General features: G+C 39.6%; 1 protein-coding gene across 4 annotated transcripts in view; it reads right to left on the bottom strand.

Annotated features, from left to right (window-relative positions):
* The window catches only part of SYNJ2 (synaptojanin 2), a 70221-nt gene that overhangs the window by 31178 nt on the left and 15127 nt on the right, over positions 1 to 23916 (bottom strand). The window contains exons 3-7 of one of the 4 annotated variants that reach the window (XM_030022847.2): positions 18761 to 19031; positions 16076 to 16301; positions 6857 to 6940; positions 4956 to 5017; positions 1426 to 1522 (exon numbers count right to left, since the gene is read on the bottom strand). In XM_030022847.2, the coding sequence (XP_029878707.1) occupies positions 1426 to 1522; positions 4956 to 5017; positions 6857 to 6940; positions 16076 to 16301; positions 18761 to 19031 (740 nt within the window). Of the gene's footprint in view, positions 1 to 1425; positions 1523 to 4955; positions 5018 to 6856; positions 6941 to 9738; positions 10071 to 16075; positions 16302 to 18760; positions 19032 to 23916 lie in introns of those variants that run through there. The other 3 variants (XM_030022851.2, XM_030022854.2, XM_030022853.2) reach the window with 3 other exon arrangements.

The raw sequence follows: 23916 nt of genomic DNA, 5'->3' as shown, positions 1-23916 counted from the left end.
AATTAAAACAGATCTTTATTTAAAATGAATGAATGAATGCAAGAAAAGTCAGATTCGTATCCTCATAAGTTATTTGAGCATTTTGCAAGTGATCATCTCTTACCTCTAAATTTCAATGTTTTTGAAAAATAAACCATAAAAACTATTTTAAAGATTGGGAAATCAAGAGATTAGAGAGGCTTAGCTGTGTCATGCAGAAATTCAGTAAGAAGCTGAAAACAGAAGCTAGGACCAGACTTCACTTCTGTACCTTCCTCATTGCCTTGCAAGCTTTAGTCATAATCACTTTCTTTGGCCATATTCTCTACAGGGGGAGACTTTCACTTTGTCACTTTTCACCAGGAAAGCTGATAGTCCTCCCCAGCTCTTTTGGAGGACGAAGAAATGGTCACACCGAAAAACTGCCAAAAAACTCAAGACGCTCCTTGTCTTGAGTACATTATTCCAACAGAGAAGGAAACAAATCAGTAACAATTATTTAACTATAATTTTCATTTTGCTTAGTTTCACACAGTAAACATTTGAACTCAGAACTATTGCATCATCCTCTACCAATGATAAACACATAACACTTACTACAGGTGTATACTTAAACCATTCTTCATATTATTTTTAGGAAGATGTACTTCAAAGTATCTATGTTGGATTTCTAAAGCAACTGGCACTTAGGAGGCAGGCAGAATTCCACCAACCTTCAGCCAGATTCAGGCAGCTATGCACTGCTGCAAATCCCACTCAATGCCAGTCTGTGGCTTCAAGTACACATTAGTTTTAAAAATCTGGCCATTAGAATACTGCACTAGAACTCGGCGAAGCTTTAATTCTACAATGCCTGACATCCTGAAAGCACAACCCAGATGCTTTCAGGTATTAGTTGTGCCTAGGGACATTTAGGGGCCAGGAAAACCTCTCTCTTCATACACCAGACTGTCATCTGGTGCTCAGGCAGCCAATTCCCATCACAATCAGTGCAAGATAGCTATTTCCCATTACAATCGGAGCAAGACAGCTTGCTTATGCTCAGTGAGCCAGGGTCAGGGCCTGGCCCCCAAGCAGTTCTGGCAATCCTATGAGGCACCTGACTGCATAGGTGACTACACACTATGACAAAGCTGATCATGATTCATTTTTGCAAATGTGAACTTCTCTTAGAAGAATTAGAGCAATTTTTTTTTAAAGTCTGGTTGAAAAGAATGTGCATAAATGCATGAAGAAATAAGCAGGAAGGCAGTGCTGGAAATTAAGCCATGAGACTATGAAGCACCATTCCCTCAGTAAGTAACATCTAGTAAAGAGATAATATCATTTCTTTGGATACACTATTCATCACCTACTGGGCCAAAAGGGAAACAGAAGAACATGGAGGCTCAGGGGAAATCAGCAATTAAAAAAAAAAAAAAAAAAAAAAAAAATCATTGCTTTTACCTTAAAAGCTCTGTTGAGCACCTCTTCCCCTCCTCTGCTTCCCAACAGGTTAACGATCACTTGTTTTCCATACTGCTCTTTCAGAAGCATCATATGCCTACAGCAAAAGTAACCATAATAGGTACTAAACAAAATCACGTTATGCTGCCTACTACGTTTTTCAAAATACAGAAGTGGAGATCACTGGTTGTTCCATCCAGCAGAAAGTTTCAGTCACAGCAGCTACAGAAATCTTCCTCAGTTTCCTTGCAATCAATTATTAAAGTACAAATGGTGAATGTATGCAATTAATGGACACAGTATTTTGTACTGAACTTAAAAGAAAGCGTCATCTTAGCAAACAGGCCCCAAATCTTTTATGTCACTGTTAGCTTTGATATTGCCCTTTTTATGCTCCCACCTGTTGGCTGTCAGCCTGGGAACTACATAGGGAAGACAAGAGAGGAAAACATATTACACTTCAGCAGGAATTGCCCAGCATCTTGCAGGGCTGAGCCTACAAAGAGTCAGCAGCAGCAATGGGGCCTAGGACTCCAGCGCCAAGGCCAGAGGCGCACAAACACACGTCATAGGTGACAGGGTTCAAACATCTCTGAGCTACCATAACATCGAGACATTCACTCTCAACTTAATTAAATTAAGCAGGAAGGTTAGTAATCATAAGAACTGCCACACTGGATCAGACCAAAGGTCCTTTTAGCCAAGTGGCCTAGACCAGATTCTTCAGGAAAAACACAAAATAGGACAAGTATAAAGTGGGGGTTTTTTTCTTGCCATATATCCCCAGTCTCTCAAAGCCTGATATTTAGGGACTCTCAAGTCAAGAGCTTTTAATCAGGTGCACAAGCACCCATTCTCCCATCAACAATTTTTTTTTAAGTTGGCATGTGTGTGCTACAGGAGCTGTGCTGGCTCATCAAGAAACAATTAGGTCTTAAAGCCATCTTCTGTCACATAGTAACAACACTGTAGCAGTACTTAAGAGGAAGCTGGACAGAAATTGACAAGAAAAATAAAACAAACACACAAATGAAAAGCTACTACATGCTGCCAAGCCACATGCAACAGCAAAGTGTCAGAAAAACAACAAGCACACATCTTCTGGCGTGCACCTTTAAATCCTATAACCAGAAATAAGCCACACAGAAAACCGTGGAAGGAGGGAAAAGAAAGAAAAAGTTATTAGCATGGCCTTCAAGAAACATGGCTAAATATATTTTCTGGTGCTATTTATGTTCCTGATTCTGCAACTAGTTCTCTGTACACCAACTCTTCCCATACATTTGCGCCCCTCTGATCCCAGCATCAAGATCCTACTTCTCCGCCAGTGTTGCTTCCTTCCAGCAAAACTGCTGAAGCTCAGGTCACCTGCTTGAGTACTGTGTGCAGAGCTCCCACAGGATTTGTCAGGGAGAAGGGACGAAAAAGATCCACTAACAAGATTACCGTTCGCTTCTCACAGTGCTTTCTCAACACATTAACCTATCAGATGGGAAAATGTAACAGGCTAAATCCACTCTAACACTCTCAGAAAAGCTGTAGCAGGTTGTTAAGTTTCAGTGTCTTTTTCCATATAAGCAGTCACTTATTCCTTGCCCATTTTCAAAGGGCCGACTTTTGCAGATCTGTAAGCAGAGCAATCCCTAACTTCATCTAACCTAAAGGCTTTACTGTGCACAAGGGAAAGAAGGAATAGTGCAAGTTGATCCTCATATTCATGTTTCTTACAGGAAAGCTATTCACCAGTTGTATCAGGGTCAGAAAGATTCTCTGAGCTGAATGGTATTACAAAGTTGTTCCTTGCTAAGGTACCCTCAATTTCTTGGGCAGCACAAGAGGATGCTGAATAAGCTGTTGTTTTCTTCTGTTGTGGTTTAACCCCAGCCAGCAACTAAGCAGCACGCAGCCACTCACTCACTTCCCCCGCACCCAGTAGAATGGGGGAGAGAATCGGGGAAAAAAAAAGTAAAAGTCGCGGGTTGAGATAAGAACAGTTTAATAGAACAGAAAGGAAGAAAATAATAATAATTATAATAATAATAAAATGACAATAATAATAAAAGAATTGGAATATACAAAACAAGTGATGAACAATGCAATTGCTCACCACTTGCCGACCGATGCCCAGTTAGTTCCTGAGCAGCAATTCACACCCCCAGCCAACTCCCCCAAGATTTATATACTAGGCATGACATCACATGGTATGGAATACCCCTTTGGCCAGTTTGGGTCAGCTGTCCTGGCTGTGTCCCCTTCCAAGTTCTTGTGCCCCTCCAGCCTTCTTGCTGGCTGGGCATATGAGAAGCTTAAAAATTCTTGACTTAGTCTAAACACTACTTAGCAACAACTGAAAACATCAGTGTGTTATCAGCATTCTTCTCATACTGAATCCAAAACATAACACTATACCAGCTACTAGGAAGAAAATTAACTCTATCCCAGACAAAACCAGGACATCTTCTTACATAAATTATCTCTGCTGTGGAATGCAAACTTCTAAGACGAAGCTTCAGGGACACTGGCAGGGCAACTTATCATGGCATCAGATGACCACAAGACTATAAGTCTCAAATTCAGTAGGATTTAAGAGCTTTAAAAAGTTTGGAGAATATAGGCTAAGACCCTTCAGAGCAGCGACTGCTATGGTGCATAGTCCCTTTAGATTCTAATGCCTGTTTGAGGTCTTCAGTGCTGCAAAACTATTAACAGTCACTAATGTCATGTTTGCTAACAGTTGCAGTAAATGAAATCAAGGAATTTAGAGGCCTTACCCAAAATCAACATAAACTCTGATTTGCCAAAACCAAACCAAAACAGAAATTAATCACATGACCTGGCACTTACAAGTTGAAAATTTCCCACAGGCCAAATCCTTCATGTCCTTTTCAGGCAACGTTCGCACTGATGTCCGTGGGAGTTTGCCCTTAAAGTTTGCCATTCAAAGGAATCAAGCTAACGTATGGCTTTTTTTACAGTTTCCAGCTGACAAGCAGAGTATTAATGGTTTAAAAAGGTTTACAAACCAGTCTTTGGGTAAAGTAGAAAAGCATCAGCATGACAGCATCATAGAACACTGATCATAGAGTAAGACACTGTTATTTCTATATAGCAGTAAAACAATGAAGAGAAAAACAAATCCAGATTGGAGAGGAAGCAGCGTTTACTTTTTAATTACCTGGGTTACAGTGGTAAAGAACACGTTCTGTGTACCTTAAGTGTAAATTCACATTTGCTGGCTCACAAAGGGTTACACAGACCTTCCTTTTCCATACCACTCAGTATTTCTTAGCTTTCACAGAAACAAGCTAGGAGACCAAATTAATTCAACTACCATTGGAAACAAAAGGAAAATGCACAAAAATAAGTGAATAAATAAAGTAAACCCACTTAATCCGCAACACCTGTGGGATTGGCTACATTATCGGAGAGATGTTTCACATCTCTCAGGATTTACTAGGAAGGCATAAAGTTGTGGAATCTTGGTTAAACACCAGGCTGCTATGCTACTGCCAAAGTGGAACGAAGCTTACCTGTCAAATGCAGGAGCATTAGCTTCTAGACCTCTGTTAAGCCTTAGACGATGAGAACCCACCTAAATAAAAATATTGGAAAGAGAAGAAAGAGAGAAATAACTTCTTAAATTGCTAGAGTCCTAAATCACTAGATGTCTCCCTTTTTCCTTCAGAGGAAAACATCCCTTTAACAGCACCAGACAACTCTAAGAGACTTCACACACCCCCACACATAATATCCTTAAAACAAAAGCCACAGCTTTTATTAGACAACAACATTTACAAGTGAAAACACAATTATCATTAAGCAAAGCGATACCTACGCATCTTTTTTTATGCCCAAACAAATCACAACCCTTCACCAGCTTCCTCTAGCAAATATCCCACACTGCCTCACATGAGTATGCTGTGTGCCCAGCATTCTTCCTGCCCTTTACTTGGCAGAAAAGGCTGCAGTTATGCCAGCTCCATGGGTTGTGTGTCCTGAGTTCTTTCATCTTTCATTATTTACAGACCTAAAAAGCATCAGAACAGTCCTTCTGAAAATATGAAAGATGAAATCCTGTGCCATCAATCTAATAGGACTTTTAATACAGATGTTAACAACAGTAGCCTCAAACTCTTTTTGAATGCTAGCTACTGTTACTACAGCATGCAGAAGGCTTCTTTCCTCTCCAAAAATGACACTGCTAATTATTTATAGGATCATGCATTGTTTCCTGTACTTCACCATCTTCCTTTGTTTTTCAGAGGTTGTTTTATGCAAATCTTTCTAACACTGGTACCAGCACACTCACATCCAAGGAAGAAGTTATGAGTATTCACCAACATAAATGAAAGCTGCATAATCTAATCCAGATCAGGCAAAAAAGCAGACTGTGTCCCTACTAAAAGATTGAAAATTCAGTTTAACTAGTCATGCTACCCACTAGCCAAAAATACTTGGGGAAAAGCTTTATGGCTTCATAACATACAGAACTACAGTGCTGGATACAGCTACACCATGGGCAGGACATGTGCACAACCATACAGGCAGACCTGCTTTATAAAAAGAAGCAAGTATTGCACTGGATGGTGCTAACAGAGGGAACACAGATCCTTTAGTCATTTTCCTTTCACACTAAATGCAGTAGTTCTGAATGGTGCTAGGTTTAATGATAAAAAAGGATCAAATAACTTTCACAGTACCTAAAAAACCAGTTATATTATGTATTCTCTCTACTAACATATATGCATATATGTGCATCTCATTCCAGTTGTTTATCCCTCTGTTAAGCGAATGCAGAGAGTGCTAGGATGATTCTTATTTGAGCTTGTAACTGTATGTAAACTCTAAGTCACAAACCATATGTAACCCGCTAGGCTTGATGCAATAATCTCCTGATGAAACCCTACATCTCTGCCTTGCAAAAGATCAGATTAGATCATCATCACCCTTTTGACTGAAATCTAGCAAACACACCATCCAGGCATTATACTTTGTTTCAAGGTAACGTGCTCCTATAGAGCTCCTGGTATCCCTAGATACTCCAGTTTTATTGTGGAGGTCAATATCATCAAGCCTACCAGGCATTTCATAGGGAAAGGTTATTCCAAATCAAATTGAAAATGTTATAAAGATATTGCTGTAAGCTTCAGCTTAGGACATTAGGATACAGCCCTTACAAATAGTTCCCTGTAGAGGCACACAAACACATGAAAATGTTAAACTTAAATTAACTATAGCCATTTGCCTGGTTTAGTTCTGTTTATCTAAACATGCAAAATTTCCTACAAGGTAAACCTAAAATGAAAGAGCTCAGCATTTTCACAGAATGAGCTTTGCAGCTCATTTAAAATAACAATTAAATTTTATGTAACTTCTAAACTATAAGTAGCAAGAGAGATAAGTAAGGTAGGCTTTTCGATTGTTTGTTTACCTGAAGCCCCGGTTGCTCCCAAAACAGTGGAACAGAACCTCTGATCTGCACAAAGGAAGAGACATCATCATCCAAGTAAATTGTCTGCAAAAATAAAATAAAGGGAGGGAGTTCTGCAGTTAGAGCTATCAGTCTGTGACCCCTTCATCAGGTGACAGTTTAAGACACTAAACTCAAAGGGTAAAAAAAGTAAACCATGTATCTCACTGTATCTACTTACTGCTCAGTCACTTTTCCATAGTCTCACAGGCAGTGGAACAAAGCACAACGTATTTGCTTTCATGTCATCACAGCAGATTCAATTCACTACTCACCAGAAATAAAAGAAAATTTAAAACACCACCACTAGCAAGAAGGAAGGAATCTCATCCACAATGAAGATGGATTTGATCTACTGGTGGAGACACTCAGGAAGACCAGCCATATACCCTCCCTCTGTCTCTCGCAAAATTTAACTGTGTAAAATGTCATTGCTCCTTGCGACCAATGATGGGTAATGTCAGGTGCGGGATAAGCTTCTCTCTTGCTTTATTTGCTATTTCTTATTTCATTGCGTGTTGTGCCTTGTCAGGGTGTCAAAATAAATCTCAGTGAAACCAGCAGCTTCGCCACTCCCATTCTGAGATACAGTGAACAGCATGTAATCTACTTCTTTTCCAGCAGGCTTACAGTGAGAGGCTCCAAACCCCCCATTTCCTTCCCTAATCAGACCTCAAACTCTCCCTCAGTATTTGTTCTTATGATCACTGCTAACAAGCTGATTTTGAGTCAAATCTATGCAAAGTACAAAGGCTGATTTCCCCCTTTGCCTTCCCCGTCCACCAGCCCCCAAACAAAGCATTACATTATACGTTAGCACAAAAGGTACTATCTTCAGATTCGGTATGACCACAGAGCAACTGTGCAAAGCCCGGCTCATTCCCCTGGCCTATACTTAGCAGTGGAATCCTGGCTGTTTTCCATGGGGGATACATGATACACATCGCTGTTATCTCATGCATGACAATGACTCTTCTGCAGCCCTGTGGAGGAATGGTATCGAGGTCATCCAGGTAACTGCTTCTCTAACCACATCATATAATTTAGCGCAACTGCTGCCAGCTGGCTAGTAGCTCCCAAAATAGAAAAGAACATGAAAATGGGTTACTCCACAGCTTTAATGTCATTTGTGCTTTTGGATTTGCCACTAGATGTGCTGGCTGGGGGGCTCAGGGGAAGTGCCTTCATTTACCTTGATCTCTCATCTTTATAATCACCACCAATGTACAATTTTTAGAGCTACATGTGTGAAAAGAAGTATAGCTACACCAGAGAGGTGGGTATTTAAATATTCTGTCACCAGTTTTATCTAACTAATCTTTACAATATTTTTGCAGAGGACTTACAACTATCCTCATTTCACTAAGATGAAAGATTTAAGTGGCTTTGTCAGGGACACAATGTCAGTGTTAGAATGATGGCTAGCACAGATGTAGTGCAAAACTGTATGTTTCTATGTTTTTAGCTTCACACCAAAGAATTAAGAACCCTTCTCTGTTGCATCGCATCCTAGCACAACCCCCTGCAAGAGAGGTTGTTGCTCGGAGAAGCTTTCTTGTGAGGCCTGCCTCACAGTTTGAGTAACATGGCTCTAAAACACACTCTCCCACTAAAGTTTTCTAAACATTGCAGGTACCTGAGTGCAGGAGCTAATTACCATGGAAACACACTGGTGCACCTTTTCTTTGCGCTTCTGTGCTCAGGTGAGTTCATCCTGCAGTTGGACTACAGGAGGGGTGAGCAGGCCCACCTTCTTCCTCTTTATCACATCCTCCCTGAGACAGGTCATACCAAGATCAGTCAGTGACTTCTAAACACTGAATCATCTTTTCACTCACAGTCATGGACCCAAAGGAGCTAATTCTAAGGTAAAGCAGATTTGCGTAGCTCCAGTGACAGCCCCAGCATTATCCTGACTCATAGTAAATGAGCATCAGGTCCTGAATCTACACAAGAGAGAGTCAGGACTGGCTCACTTCAAAATTTGACAACAGTCATCACCTTAGCAATGAATGAGTTGAAATGAAAGATCTAATGATGACAAATACAGACAAAGCTTTATATGAAGTACAGTTTGGCCACTCAAACAGCTTGCTACAGAGGATCAGTTTTCTTTACAATCTTCTGGAACGTCCCTGTTTCCATAACTAATGGAAAAATCAATAGCTCAAGTTATCTCTTTAGCCAGCTCTTTTAGAAGTCCCAGCTGCAAATTCTCTAGACCCACTGACTAAAGGATAATAATAATAATAATAATTTTAATACCTGCAGTTTAACATCTTCCTGAGCTACAGTTTAAATGGAAAGTATTTAATCAGTTACAGACCATGAATACACAACCTGCCTTCTTTATGCCAAATACCGAAGAAAAATACTGACCAAACATTTCTGCCTTCCTGCATTAACAAATGCTTATATTTCCACTTATTAGTGATTCAACATCGTAAGAGTTAACAGATGTTTGTTACTACTATCACTTACATTTTCTGTTCACTGGTTTTCACCCATTACGTCTTCTAATTATTTTCTACTCTATTAAGCTGTCCGTTTGGAGAACTGAACAACAACAACAAAAATTCAAACTGTTTGGGGATCATTCCTGTGATCTAAACAGGATGCCTACACCCTGATGTGATGGGCTGAGGGCGTCCTCTGTCAGGATGAGGTCTAATACAGAACTCCCCTATGATGATAGGGCATTTAAAAGAAACTGACATTTTTATGCACATTGCCATGTAGCTTTTAGAAATTTAGGTTTTTGAATTGGGAGCATGGCCTCTCCAACATAGTCATTCACAAGAAAGTTCTCAACATTAGCAGGTTTTTTTTTTCTTTTTACTTACAGGGCTCATTATTCTGTTTTCTGGAGCAATTCTGTGGTCTTTCACAATCCTCTTGCCTCATTCTTGTGACCCAGATGAATCCAAAATTATTTTCTTCCAAGCTGCCAGTGAGTTGGAAAAAGACCTAGGATTTTTTAATGAGTGGGAAAATAACACCCTTTTCTGCCAGTCATTCCTTCCTAAACAGACTGTAACCATTTCATTAATCACTACAACTGTGCAAATCTTCCCTGAATTTCAGCAATACCCACTATCCTTCATTCACCGCTCCAAGGAACATGACCCCTGATCTTGACATTGCCTTCTACTATGTATGCCCCTTGACCTTATAATAATAGTGGCAACAGCCTTCCTACCAGCAGACTTGTTAAGCAAGCAGGTGGAAAGACCAAGACTAAGAAACTCCATTTGTTAAAATCTTAAATAAGCACTGATAATATATCCAGGTTAAAATTACACTCATAAATGAAAGATTCCAACTTTGTTGCTTATGCAATTCCAGCATTTGTGCATGGGTAAGTACAGAACTTATATTCTTCCAAGCCTTGATCATTTTTTGTTCACAATGTCATGTTCTCTATAAGCGCACATCTGTCCTACTTTTTTGTCGTTCTAGTTTTGACTTTATTACCCTGTCCTCTAGCAAATCCATTTCTCTTCTTCTAAGGCACTACACAAAAGATGAACAGTTCTTTAAGAAAAGAAACTTAAAGAAAAATAAACAGCACTTTATTTCCAGAATTTTCCTGTCCTCTGTTTTCTTTGACTCGTGGACAAGAAAAACATCCAAGAAGATCACACCAGTTTTCCTCTAGAAGTTCAACAACAATCAGTTACATTTTGGACAACACTTTGTAATTAGGGTTGATATATACCACTAAATTTGTGTCTATGGGCTTCATAAAACTATTGTGGAGCCTTCTGTTTTGTCTTAGATCCAAAATGACAGCAAGTTGTTGCCTACTTGTCCCAGGGAGAATGTTCATTCCTATCAAATCCTCAAAACACTTGAGGACTACTTCATTAATCTCAAAGGGTCTGGGCCATAGAACAATCCAATCCAGTCAGCTGGATGGATTTTCTGACGTTTCCTGCAGTTTCCCATCAGACAACATAATAGCAACTAGACACCTAATCCATGTGGAGGACCTCTTTGCCTTGATAATAAATTGCTTGTCTTCTGACCTCTGGTGTTAGAATTTGCCATGTTTTTCTTTCAACTTCTGTTGTCTTGGACTCTTTTTGTGGTCTCTTTCTCCAAGTCCAGGATCAAGGGTGATAGCGCTGACAGTTCAAGGATGTTTCTCAATCTTTCTCTTCTGTTGCATAGGGCCAGACCTTGCCCCTGTGATCCAAGGACCTTTCCTGGTAACACAAGCTTCATGCACAGATACTGCTAGTAAGCTTCTGAGCCAGAAGCAAACTGGTACTGCTTCTGAGCAAGAAGCAAACATCTACATCAACCAGCTGGTGTTCTAATCCCAGTGTGCTGTGCCCATTCATCGCTTGGAATAATTTATTCATTAATCTCCATCACTCAGCTTCATTAGAAGGAAATAATTATCCAGTCACAACTTCAAACAGCAAAATTCATTACAGACTCAAGGGGCACACAGAGACACAGTCCGTGATGAAATAGATACTCACATGGCTTGTTCTGGGATCCCCAGCTTTGCCACACAACCCATAAAGAGCATGGATAACAGATGGCCTAAACATACCTCTCTGTGAGTCCCTTTAACTCAGACCATAGGATCCAAGGATATACTTGCCAAAATAATCCTCTTTGCCCCTCCTGGGGCCATACTAAAACTTGATCCAGAAAATAAATTAACCACATGATTGCATCCATTCCTCTCCTGGAGAGCTATGCAACATGGTCTAGAAGTTATTGTGAAATAGGGATCATTTTTCTTAATCCATGCCCGACATTTTTTTCTTAAAATGGAAGAAAGGGAAAGTTAATCCAAATTCATGGCATTTCCTTTTAATGCCTTGTCAAGGTTTCCATTTTCTTTATTGAACAGTTCCATGAAGGGGAAAACAACTGAAACCATTCATTTATCTTTGGTAAATTAGAGTTGTTCCCCATAAGTCACATACTAAGATATTAAGAGTTTAGCATGACTCTTTGGAGGATAACTGGGGCAGGAGCTGAAATGTAAACAGTGACAGGCACACAAACTAAATGAAGAAAAGCACGCTTGTTTCTCAATGCTATCAGCAGAAAAGAATTGAAAGAATGCAATACAGTCTCAACTTTAAGGAATTACTAGGAGAGGAAGAAAGGGTGAAGGGAAACATTTAAGCTATCATGAGGAAACAGAGACTGATTTTAAAACTAGTTAAGGATTAACTGCAACACTGCAAGTAGAAAGGGCTACCATCCCATTACAAAATACTGGCAGCAAATCTGGAAGTACATGTTACAGGGATTTCAAAAAAGCCCTCTTTTCTCTGCCCTTCATATTTTGTTTTTCCCACCATTTTTTCTTTCTTCTTTTTTCTTTGTGAAAATGCAAGCCAAATGATCAAATATCTGAAAGATCTACTAGTAGCTTTTTTGTTTTGAAAAGCAAAAGTGAAGTGAGATATTTAACTTTTCCCCCCTTCTCAAACACTGTGAGTCACAGCAGTTAAGTGAGCCCACAAAAAATGACTCATTGCAGAGCTAAAATGCCACAAGGCTAACTCAGTGGGAGACAAAAGCATACCATCTATGCATAAAAGAGCTGCTTGGAGATAAGACTAATTGTTTCTTCCTCTTCTAAAACCAGAAAAATGTTAGAAGTAATTCCTACAAAGGGGGAAAAAGTCAGAATGGCTTTTCAGAATCCTAGGGTGCTATTTATCCATGAAAGCACACAGCCAGCATGCCATTATACTGTACAGGCTGCAGCAAATGGAAACAAAATGTTATTCAGCCAAGATATTACCTCACAGGCGATTAGTCAGTAGTCTACTATGAAAGTAGGAGAGAGTTTATTCTAGGACTCTTCCTTCCTAATGGTAAGTGGATGCCAGCTTCAGCTGGATCTCAGGCATCCCAGTGGTTAGCCCAACTCTGCTTTCTTAGGACACGCAGCTTGGTGCAACTAGTGTTTATCACCATTAGCAACAGCAACCTTCTCTTCTCCTTTAAACACAAAAACCAAACAAAAACACATGATCCTTTAAAACTGCAAACCCTTGTTATAATCTTCAACCTACTCAAGCCTTTCACCCTATAACCATTTCATTCTTGCGCTTTTGCTTACCCAATTGCAAAACACTCAAAAGCCTTCAGTCCTCCCACTTCACGGCAGCCCCTTGCTGAACGGGAACAAAGCACAGCAGTTCCAGTGAAGAGCCTAACCCAGCCCCAGCTAAGGGAAGCATGAGCAACCAAGTACTGTTTTGCCATTCACCAGGAGCCAATCCTCAGGTTTTCTGCTGGGATGCAAAGGCCATCTTATTTTTCATGCTAATCATTTGCAACATAAGGTACTCCAGGAATATAATTAAATGGAATGAGTTAGTTCTGACCCAACTAGCGAGCCGGCTAGCAGAAGTATTTCCCATAGACAACTGCTAAGTGCAGTGCCGCAAATGTGAAACTGATCTGAAAGCAAGCTGACAATCCTTTCTAACATTTTCTTTCCTCTGCATTTCAGCAAGAGAACATTCTTCAAATCCTGAGTAATGTAGTTTGCACTAATGCGCATGAGAAGGCACTCAACTAAAATAGTAGCCTGTACCAAGTTATTACTTAAAATGGCCTATGTCCCTTCTTCTGTTCCCAAGTTCCAGGGGAAAATTCCACTTTTTGGTGAGCAGACCTATCTGCATCTCCCAATGCACTGACAGACTTTCCAGAAAGATATAGATGCTGCAGGACTTACAGTTGCTTTGGAGCAGAGGCACAAAAGAGAATTATTAGCAGAGAATTCAGAGGCTGACTTTAGAGACCCAAGCACTGCAGGGGAAAAGTTTGGCATCCAACAAGCAGAATTTGTGGAAGCCTGAACACTAAGTGGAAAGCTGCCAGGCCAGCCTACTGAAAATGCAAGCAAACCAGGAAAAGGAAGGACATGAGCAAAAAGCCACCCACATCTCCGATGAGAACTCTGACCACTGGGCAGAAAGTCACACATGTAACATCATGCATGCTTTGAGCATGTCTTGGGGATCAAACCTCACCAGCAGACTGGGGAATAGCAGTCTGCAGCTCCTCCAGGTGTTCTGCTGAGCAACACAGCACTGTCGAGTCTAAGGTAGCTCTACATGTGTCCTTAGGCAGAACCAGGTGAAGAGGTTAAAGCTGCACCATCAAGGCAACATCTTAAGGAAATTTTGAAAGTACCCAAACATTGCTGGATTTTGGACAAACAGGTGCCTGAAGGCATGCCTGCCTCATGCAGTGGGATAACGTAAAGGACAGCACTGAGCATGAGCTGCTACACTCACTCAATGCCATGAGGAAATACTAGTGCTAAAGTATGGGCACTTTTCAGGGGGGATGCCACCCTCAGCAGTCAGGCACAGTCCTACAGTGACACAGCTATAACTCCTCTGGAACAAGTAATGACACAGCTAGCTTAAGTGTCTCTATGCTATACTCACTGTGTCACATAGAGATGTCTCACCAGCCTCCCCTTACGAGCATCACATAAGCAATCTACTTGCATTGTATGTGCACCTACATATATAGACACATACATACACATATAAAAAACAATCAATGCTACATACACAGTTTTGTACATCTGCCCAGAAGACACTGAAGACAACCAAATTTTAGGAGCAGATCCTTGTCCTTTGTTGAAAACTACTACCAGCCATTTATCTATTCTGCTTATAGAGACATTTCTGTATGATGGTTCTGACTGCTAGTAATTACTACTTCTATTCAAAAAGGAAAAGGTGATTAGACTTGAATAAGAAAGCACTCATTTCAGCTGGCACAGATTTCCGATTCTTCAGGGTCCACTGCTCTGTTCACTTTCAAGGTAGTAAGCTAAACCATGTGTAATAAAAGCAACTGACTCTGTTACTGTGTTTGGCTGTGTCAATCAAGGGAGCCTTCTGAATGCATTTCACCCATACAGTTTGTCTCAGCATCAGCTGGAAATAAGGTTTTTACCATCTATTTATAAAAACTGTGTCATACCACCTCTCACTGGAGAGAATCCCCCACAATGCAAAGGGGAATATAAAGCAAGGTCTCTTCCAAAATGACTTGCACTGGAATTTGCCTGACTCTGAGATGATGTTGTTTTTTCTCCAATTCCTTTACTAGCCAAAGATGATTTGACTCCTAGTGAACACAGCTCCTTTGCTGGGCAGCTTCCTCTAAACTAGAATGATATATTTGAGTGCAGAGAGTTCTTCACCATAGCACAGCATACGCTACCTACCTTCTATAAACGTTGTCCTCACTCGTCTGCAAAAGTCCTGTGAGGCAGGAAGTTAATAATCACCCTCATTTTGTAGCTGAAAAACTTACTGTACAAAGAAGTGATGGCTTCAATCCAATAAGGCAGACAGGAGACATGAATATTTATGATCATAAAATTTTATATGATTCTAAGTGACTTCCTTAGAGCCAAAAGCAAATCTCAGCTCTAGTCTTTGCTGAAAATCACCCCCAACATCCCTAACGAAATTCTTTTACATGAGCATAGAAATAGTTATGCCACTGTAGTGCAAGAGACTTTCAATGGCTAGCCCAGCAAACCTGGCGGTATGGACTAACAGAGATACTTAAAATGAATGAAAGAGAATTGAAGTGTAGAGACCACAACTTTATAAAAAAATCTTTCAAAGTAGTTCTCCAACACTCTATAGCACAGGCAACATGATGAATTTTAGAAAAAATGTACTTTAAAATGTTTGCAGAATGTATAAATGTATGACATTTATTCTGGAACATTTCAAAACATTCTTTTGTTTAATACATGGGCCTCATGACTGATGATTCTAAGTTCCATGCAATTGAGAAACTTACCGTTACACGTGTTGGATTTCGCATGAATTAACACATAGAGGTCTCTGAGTGGTTTAAAAACCCATGTCTATATTTCACTACAATATCATATGGCCACACTTTCACATTGAGGAGAAAAAATCAGAAGTATTAGTGAAAATTTTGTGCATGGAAAAGTCAGAAACACAGAAAAAGAACAGATCACAAAGAAATGCTTAACGGGCAAGAACAAATAGATCTGTTATGCAATAATATTTAAAATATTCTTGGAAAAAAACACTTGCTCAAGTCCTTTAATTCTTGTTGGAAATTCTGCCCCAATTAAACTTGAGTGGACTGAATTATTCAAAGCTATTGGATACATCTGCTTACCTGCTCTGTCTCAACGAAGTTAGACACATGTCCATCATCATTGACCCCTTGAATGTGAAACCGGACACCAGCTTGCTCACAGCTGATGCGAGAGATGAGGCAGGCTTTCGCCTTCTTGTGGGAAGCATAAACAGTGCGAATGTCCACTACACCACAGATCACTTTCAGCAACCAGTCAGAGCAGTTCACCTGGTAGTGTTTGAAGGGCACATGCAATAGCTGGTTCCTGAAATGTTCAACATACAGATACATTACTGAATAAAGTAAGACAGAGAGGCATGGGTGCCACCCCACAACAATCACTAATTTAAGCAATTAATGTGTTGTGATCCCTTTTCTGTTGTACCTTTATTTTATCCAAAACCAGGAAATATCAGGAAGAAATCCTTGTGAACTACTACAGTGAACAGAACATGACAAATTTTAACAGCACAGCTACCAACAAGGTGCTTTCCTTATATCTTGTACCTTTGTCTTATAAATTCAGATACAAATGTCACCTCTTTCAGCTCCAGAAATACATTTATATTTAGCAGTCGTTTTCATAAATTACAGTGCTGTCAAGGTAATTACTTTTTGAACAGTACCACCTGGCCCTTAGCATACACTACAGGATGAAGAGCCATTTTAAAATCCACCAGGATTTTCAGGAAAACTTTTCCAAGCAGGAACTGGACCCATAAGTCAATGGAGATATTGCAAAAAGTGCTGCTAAAATTAAGAGGAATGTCTGTTTTAACCTCCAATTTATTTTAAGATCAACAACCCAAGAAACCTATCATGCCTGGTTAACAGTGATGCTAGTCTCTTCTGTTATGATGGCTTTCCTCATTTCATTTTTCAAAATGTGCCTTTAGTAACAGATGAGGGCCAAGAAAATGCCTTTTATGATCATTTATTGCTCAACAGCAGATCCATATAACAGTTACTACATCTAGCGAAACCCTTGAAAAATTGTTCTTCCAGAGTACAACATTTCTCTGAAAAAGGTGCAAGTCATTCTTACATTTTTAAACTAAATATGTAACTGAAAAAGTAGCTCTAAAACAATTTTTGGTAGCTCTTCCACCTCCTTCTCCTAGCTCTACTCACAGAGGAAGTCTGCGCTCAGACAAATTCCAGTAGAATTTTTGTGTTGTTGCAGTTCATTTAACAGGCAGTTTGTGTTGCCTATAACTAAGGTTTTCTGACACTTTTCATCATGTAACTATTTATCCCATTGTTTACTTTTCTCAAGAATCTATTGTTTAGTCTGAAATTTCCCATATCACACAGTTGCCTCAAGATAAATTTTCTTTGGAACATCTTTTTGCCCTAAATGTGATGATGTTGCCATTCATCTGTGTTCTACAACATATAGGAGAATGGAAACTCCTCATGGGCTACTTCTAGGTTAGCCAGAAGCAGCAAAGAAGGAAAGTTCAAATATTTATCTTCCAAGAAGAAATTTTCAAAAGACAGTACAGGTAAAAAGAGTTGCTTTAAAGGTTGTTTCTTTATTAAGGGATACTGCCACCTTAGGAGTTTCATCACCGGAACACAGCTCATTTGTGCCATGTGTCTGACTTGACATGCTTGGTGAGCTTTTTGAGAGGGATGCATAATTAGCACAGTTGAAAGCAAGTTTTATATATCTGTCTTCTGAGTTAAACTCAAAATACTAGATCTTAACAGTCAAAATCACACCATAACTGGAAAGATTATTTAGCCTGAATGAACTGGTCTCTCATGTTTATTTACCATCCATTATGAACTTTTTTGCTTATTTAATATTCACCTCCTTTGGGCCACAAAACTTATCACATATTCTAGCAGCACACCCACATTTAACTCTGCCAGTTATTCTCCACCTACATCGTATAACCCTTGTTTATTTCCAGTACAGCTATGCTTCCTGTGTAACTATCTTTTTATTTAAAAAGAAAAAAATGAGGTTATAGGAATTCAAGCATTCTGCCAGAACTTGTAAAGCAAACAAACTGAATTACATCAGTGGTGAACCCACCACCTAGGGAAGACAAAACCCAGCATTGTGTGTTTTCCTTTCCGTTCAACTAATACTTACCACAACAAGAAATAATTTTTCTTTGCTTTATAAGCGCAAGAAAGTAAGAAGTAAAGAGCAGTGTATCACAGGAGTTTACTTCTGTGCAACATATGTTTACACTGAGCTGTAAACATATTAATATTGATGTTTTCATCATAAAAACTAGGGCATATTATTGAAACATTAAACTACAGACTTCAAACACATACATTTTTAAGAAATAGAAGATGCTTCAGCACAGATGATGGGATTTATGAACAGTTCAAGTGCAGGTTTCTATTAGATAACTTAAAGCAAATTATTAAAAAGCACTGCAGGGGAAACTATTCATGACACATAGAGACGCGTTTCTATAGTGTGAACAATACATCTTGTGTTTCCTTCTTAAAAACACAAAATGTCATTATTGGAATTGCATTTCACTATCAGATTAATTTTAATTAAACAGAAGTTATTTGTTTGACCCAGGTTTACCATGAATTCACTAAGGCCACCCACCCTGTAAAACTATAGGACAATGAAATGAAATGAAAGGAGGTGCACCTGAAATGCGTATGTTCATTTCCCTCTGAGAATCTTTGACCAATAAGATACAGGTGGGGATGACAGAAGACTTTGGTATAACGAGCAGTACTAACCAGAAGAATGAGTTACCAGATTCATAGTGGTTATCACCCTGCTTCTGAGCCCGCACAGTCAGGTCAAAGTTTGAGCCTGCATTAGGCCAGGAGAAATAGAACATCCCAGAGTTCAGTATTTTCTTCAAGGCAGTAATGCGCTCCTCTTCCTTGGTTTCTTCCTGGAGAGGACAGAAATCTGTTGCAGTAATTTTGTAAACTTCAGCGTCCAGGATTTTTCCCACTGACGTACAGCCTGTCACCAGGACCAGAAAGTGCAGCCGAGTGTTACCTAGAAGGCGACAGATAGTTACAAAAAGGTTACAGGTGGACACAGGCTATGCCGTTTCGCAGCAGTCCTGTCATATGCAATGCTGACAGGGCTCCAGCAGAGGCCAGTAGCTTTGCTTCAGAAGAAAACAAATACAAACGACAAGCACACTGACTATGTTCGTTTACATTTCTGAATTCCTTTTGACTGTAGGTGAGTGCAATTGCATAATATTCCACAATACTTGTAAATTCCTATCCTTTGCTGCATTAGAGTGTGTTTTTCCCACTTACTTTATCAAGTGCAATGAGCTTGGTGTTGGGACACTACTGAAAAATCAAATTTCACCACTCTAAAGAACATACAGCTTTCATTGGATTTGATTGAAGGGAAAGGTAAAAGACTAGTCTTTTATGAGATAAAGTGTATTTCTCACCATGGATTTTTCAGCTGAATTCTGAATTTTAAAGTTATGAAGCACTGAGATTTCTTACTGGCTTCAGCTGAAGCTGGGTGTGGTCAGCCATTCAGAAACTTTCAGTATTACCAATTCTTGAGATTTTGCTTTTCATGTCACAAAAGAGTGTACATGATTAGATGACAACCTCAATTATCACTAAAAGAATTCCAGCTCTCATGGCTGTGAAGCAAAGTGTGAAATCATGAAGCAGCTGAACTTCAGGGCCCCAAAACTAAAAGATAAATTTTGAAGCTTGAGAACACCACTGTAATCAGATCTTGCGTACACAGCAGGATTTCAGCCTCTGCTCATTCTCTCTGAAATGATAAACTAATTAAGAAACAGTAGAACAATTGTTCTGAAAACACTGCTTTTGCTAGGAAGAAACTGTTTGATTCACTTAAATTGGCCTCTAATGGAGACAATGTCATCATATTCACTCCAGTTAGTAAAAAAAGGTGGAAATGAGCCAACATTTATTGCTCTAGCATGGCAGAAACAACAGCTGACCTGCCAAGACCAGCTAATTAGCTAAGGGTACAGTGACGATCTGAGACAGCATGGCTTCAGACAGCAAAAGGGAACACTTTGTAGAATTGCTCTTCAACCCTCCACAGTGGCCCACTGTGCAAAAATGCAGACCAACTCACACAACAACTAGTTTTTTTCTGAAACACCAGCAGGGGTGTCCTTGCTTCCAGATCACAGGCTGGCTACAGAAACTTGAGTTAGGGGTAGTTTTCAGCAGGGCCAGAATATTTGTGTAGGCACATGGGACTGGAATGGCCGGACAAGGTGGGGGATTAGATCTTATTCATTCTGTTCTGCTGACTCCAGTTTTGCATAAAGGCCAGTGTAGGTGGTATTTACTAAAAAGCTCTGTTCACCACATTTCTTTCTGTAACAAGGGTATGCTGTGTTCTCCTTCTGGAGTGTTTTAAATAAGTACATCTTCTGTACTTTTCTAGATGACACCATAGTGGAGGATTAGAAATACATAAAACCTGACATGTTATTCCTCCTTTGCACAGGACTGTGCATAATTATAAAGGATTAAGAGTAGGAGATACATCAGTTATCACCATGGCAGTTCATACCTGACTAAATACTGTCTTGCACCCTCCAGAAGGTCTTAGCTGTCTCTCAGGATAACAGCTTCTGCAACTTTGGTGAAACCATGCAAAACTGATCAGCTCAAAGTAAAATTCACTCATGAGAATTTGGAAGCAATGTATAGAAACACTGTTAATATGCCTTACTATCAGTCAGCTTCAGGGACAGAAAACCAGTAGTGACAGACTCGGAGAGCTGTCTGGCTGCGATGCCGAGACAAAGAATACAAGTGCTTTCATTGGCTTCAATGACCTTAAAATTTCCTAGAGGGTTCAGAAGAGATCAAATGAGAAAGTCAACATTAAAATAGCCAAAAAGAACAAAAATTTAATAATAGTGGGCTTGTTATCTGTGGTTCTGTCCTTTGAGGACCTTGTAACCAGTGGAAAATAACTGGATCTAAACAAAGCAATTCTATAGTTTAAGAAGGCAACAAGTAGGAATAAAGCATGACAGAAAAGCCAATCAATACTAGACAGTTTTGCCTTACCTAGAAACTTGCTATCCTTCAGCAGAGACTCTAGACTCTTTTTGCTACCTCCTCTACTCCCTCCCAAAATGGGAGACACATCTACACATGCAGAGGTCCAGCATCTCTACTCCCCCAAATCACTAGCTAATGAGCTACTGTAATAGTAATCACAGCTAAGAAGCTACTGCATTGTCCCTGAAGCATCAAGAGACTGATGGCTTTCTGAAGCTGTAAAACCCTTTCCTGCCACTGTGCAGTAACCCCACAGGAGAGAGTTGGGGTTGTTTAGCCTGGAGAAGAGATAGGAGAGCTTACTGCAACCTTTCAGTATATAAAGTGGGCTTATAAGAAAGATGGAGAGAGACTTTTTACCAGGCCCTGTAGTGACAGGACAAGGGGCAATGGTTTTAAACTGAAAGAAGGTAGGTTTAGATTGGATACAAGAAATTTTTTAAAATGAGAGTGGTGAGACACTGGAAGAGGTTGCCCAGAGAAGCTGCAGATACCCCATCCCTGGAAGTGTTCAAGGCCAGGTTGGATGGGGCTTTGAGCAACCTGATCTAGTGAAAGTTGTCCCTGCCCATGGCACTGGGGTTGGAACTAGATGATCTTTAAAGGTCCCTTCTGACCCAAACCATTCTATGATTCTATACACAGAGAATAAGTCTCTTTACAGTACTCCAAATTACGGAGCAGCCTTCATGAACTTTTCATGACACCTTTGAACAAAGGCAGTCTGGCAAAGTTCACACTTACAGCCCACAAAATTGGAGAAAAACTAAGAAGATAAATAGATTTAAGCTACAATAAAGCTAGCCTGCTTTGCTGCTTTGTCCTCCTAGACTGCTCTGTGAGCTGAGGTGGTCTTCAGATCAACTCTAACCTCTCTGATTTGCTTAAATCACACAGGATAAGCTACAGAACAGCCAGAATGCAGAAATCCCACAACACCACAGCCCCAACTTAACACAAATCTCTCTGACTCTGTGCCTTGGAAAAAAGTCCCAAGCCCTGTCCCCTGATATCACCTTCATCCCATGGACAGTGTCCCTGGGAATCAGCCCTGGGCTATCACTATACTGTCTGCAGAAGGAAGATCCTTGCCCGATGCGCATACCAGTCTTGTCACAGGGAGCAAGCTAATCACAATATCCTAATGACAGCTCTCAGGCCTGTGCCCTGCCCCATTTTTATTCACAGCACAGGTGTAGTCACGGGGTCCTGAACAGAGGTAAGGCTCCTGTCAGCCTTTTACCCTTTTGGAACCTCACACAGCAAAATTAACGCTACCAATACACTACTCTGCTATTCATCTTTTAATCATGCCTCCATTAAGGTCTAAGAAATTACCCACCACTAAGCTATACAGCTAAACACAGTAAAACAAAGCTTTCCCCATCTCCCCTTCTTTGCCAGCAACATCAGTTTATGTCTGGGAATCTCTTCTTTCAATCCCAAACCTCTTTTCTCACACTGTTTCCCTTCAACCCAGACTGCCAATGTTTTTAAATATATTGATAACTACATTGGACAAGTTTGTGATGGAAGTGATAACTGCACTACCTCCACTCATGCTTTCACTTAGACATTTTGTCAGATTGAAAATGCTATTCCAAAGAACAAAACAAAAGCATTACATATCCAAATAGTACCTCATATGGCAGAAACCTAACATTACCAGCCGCAGGAAAAATGCTTCTACTTATTTGCCAGTCACTGAAAGTCTGATTATTATTATGGATATATTAAAGCAAAAACTCAGTCCATTTACTTCTAAATTTAAACTTTAAAAAGTCAATGTGGTTTCTTTTCTGGTATGTAAATGTCAATAAGCTATAATCGTTCCTGTTGAAAATAGATACTTAACATGAAAACAGCTGTATCAACCACAACCCTACCTAAATGAACTTAAATTTAAGGGTAGAAATTGCTTAAATCTCTTCAGTTAGGATGGATGCTGCTACTGGAACAAGTAATTTTTATTAAAAGCAAAATTAAAATCAACTTTCTCCATTTGTAAAAACTGCCAATACTAAGTTATTTGGTAATTGTTCATTCATTGCAAGGAAAATAACATTTTTAGCTGACAAGAATTTACTGAAAAATTCTTTTAGTTCCTAAACAATTCATTTTTATTATCAAGCAAATCTCACAAAAGAATGCAAGAAGTTGCATTCCTGGTTTACTACACCCACCCACCCCCCAAAAAAAAAAAAAAAAAAAAACACAACAAAAAGCTAAATCAAACAAACCAAACAGAAAAAAAATCCTGCTATCAACACAACATGGAATTTCCTATGGTAGGTGGATTTGTGAGGCCATGGCACAAGAGAGGATTTTTTTAAATTAAATTGGTTTTGCTGAGAAAACCGTGAAAATATCACAACTTTAATGAAATAGATCAAATTGAAACACCCAGACATTCCTTAAAGCTAGAAGGCATTTCCCCTTATAACAATCAATACTAATCCATTAATCCCTGTAGCCTTACCTTTACAAAACTGCAGCTCACTACCATTTCCAATTCTGTAACTATATTAAAAATACTGCTCCTTTTACACTTCCAGTGAAACTACTTTTATGCATGTAGCACTTGATGTACCAGACTAACACCAATCACAACAAAAATACATCAGATAGTCCAGTTAAATCCACCTGGCAGCATCATCAGGAAGCACATTATGGGGTTACAGCCTTTGAAAGGAGCTAAACAGTATTCAAGGTATTTATGTTTCTTCTGTCCAGAACATCAAGAGCAACATGGAAAAAAAAATACTAAAGCCATGAAATGACCAGTCGCTCCTTAAATGTAAGCTCAAACAAGTCAGGAAGCTGAGTTTTAAAATGCTGGCAGTGCATCC

Source organism: Aquila chrysaetos, chromosome 8 (assembly GCF_900496995.4).
Source record: "Aquila chrysaetos chrysaetos chromosome 8, bAquChr1.4, whole genome shotgun sequence".
Classification (NCBI taxonomy): domain Eukaryota; kingdom Metazoa; phylum Chordata; class Aves; order Accipitriformes; family Accipitridae; genus Aquila; species Aquila chrysaetos.
Note: the sequence above shows the minus strand (reverse complement) of the source record. Positions and strands in the feature narration are given on the sequence as shown.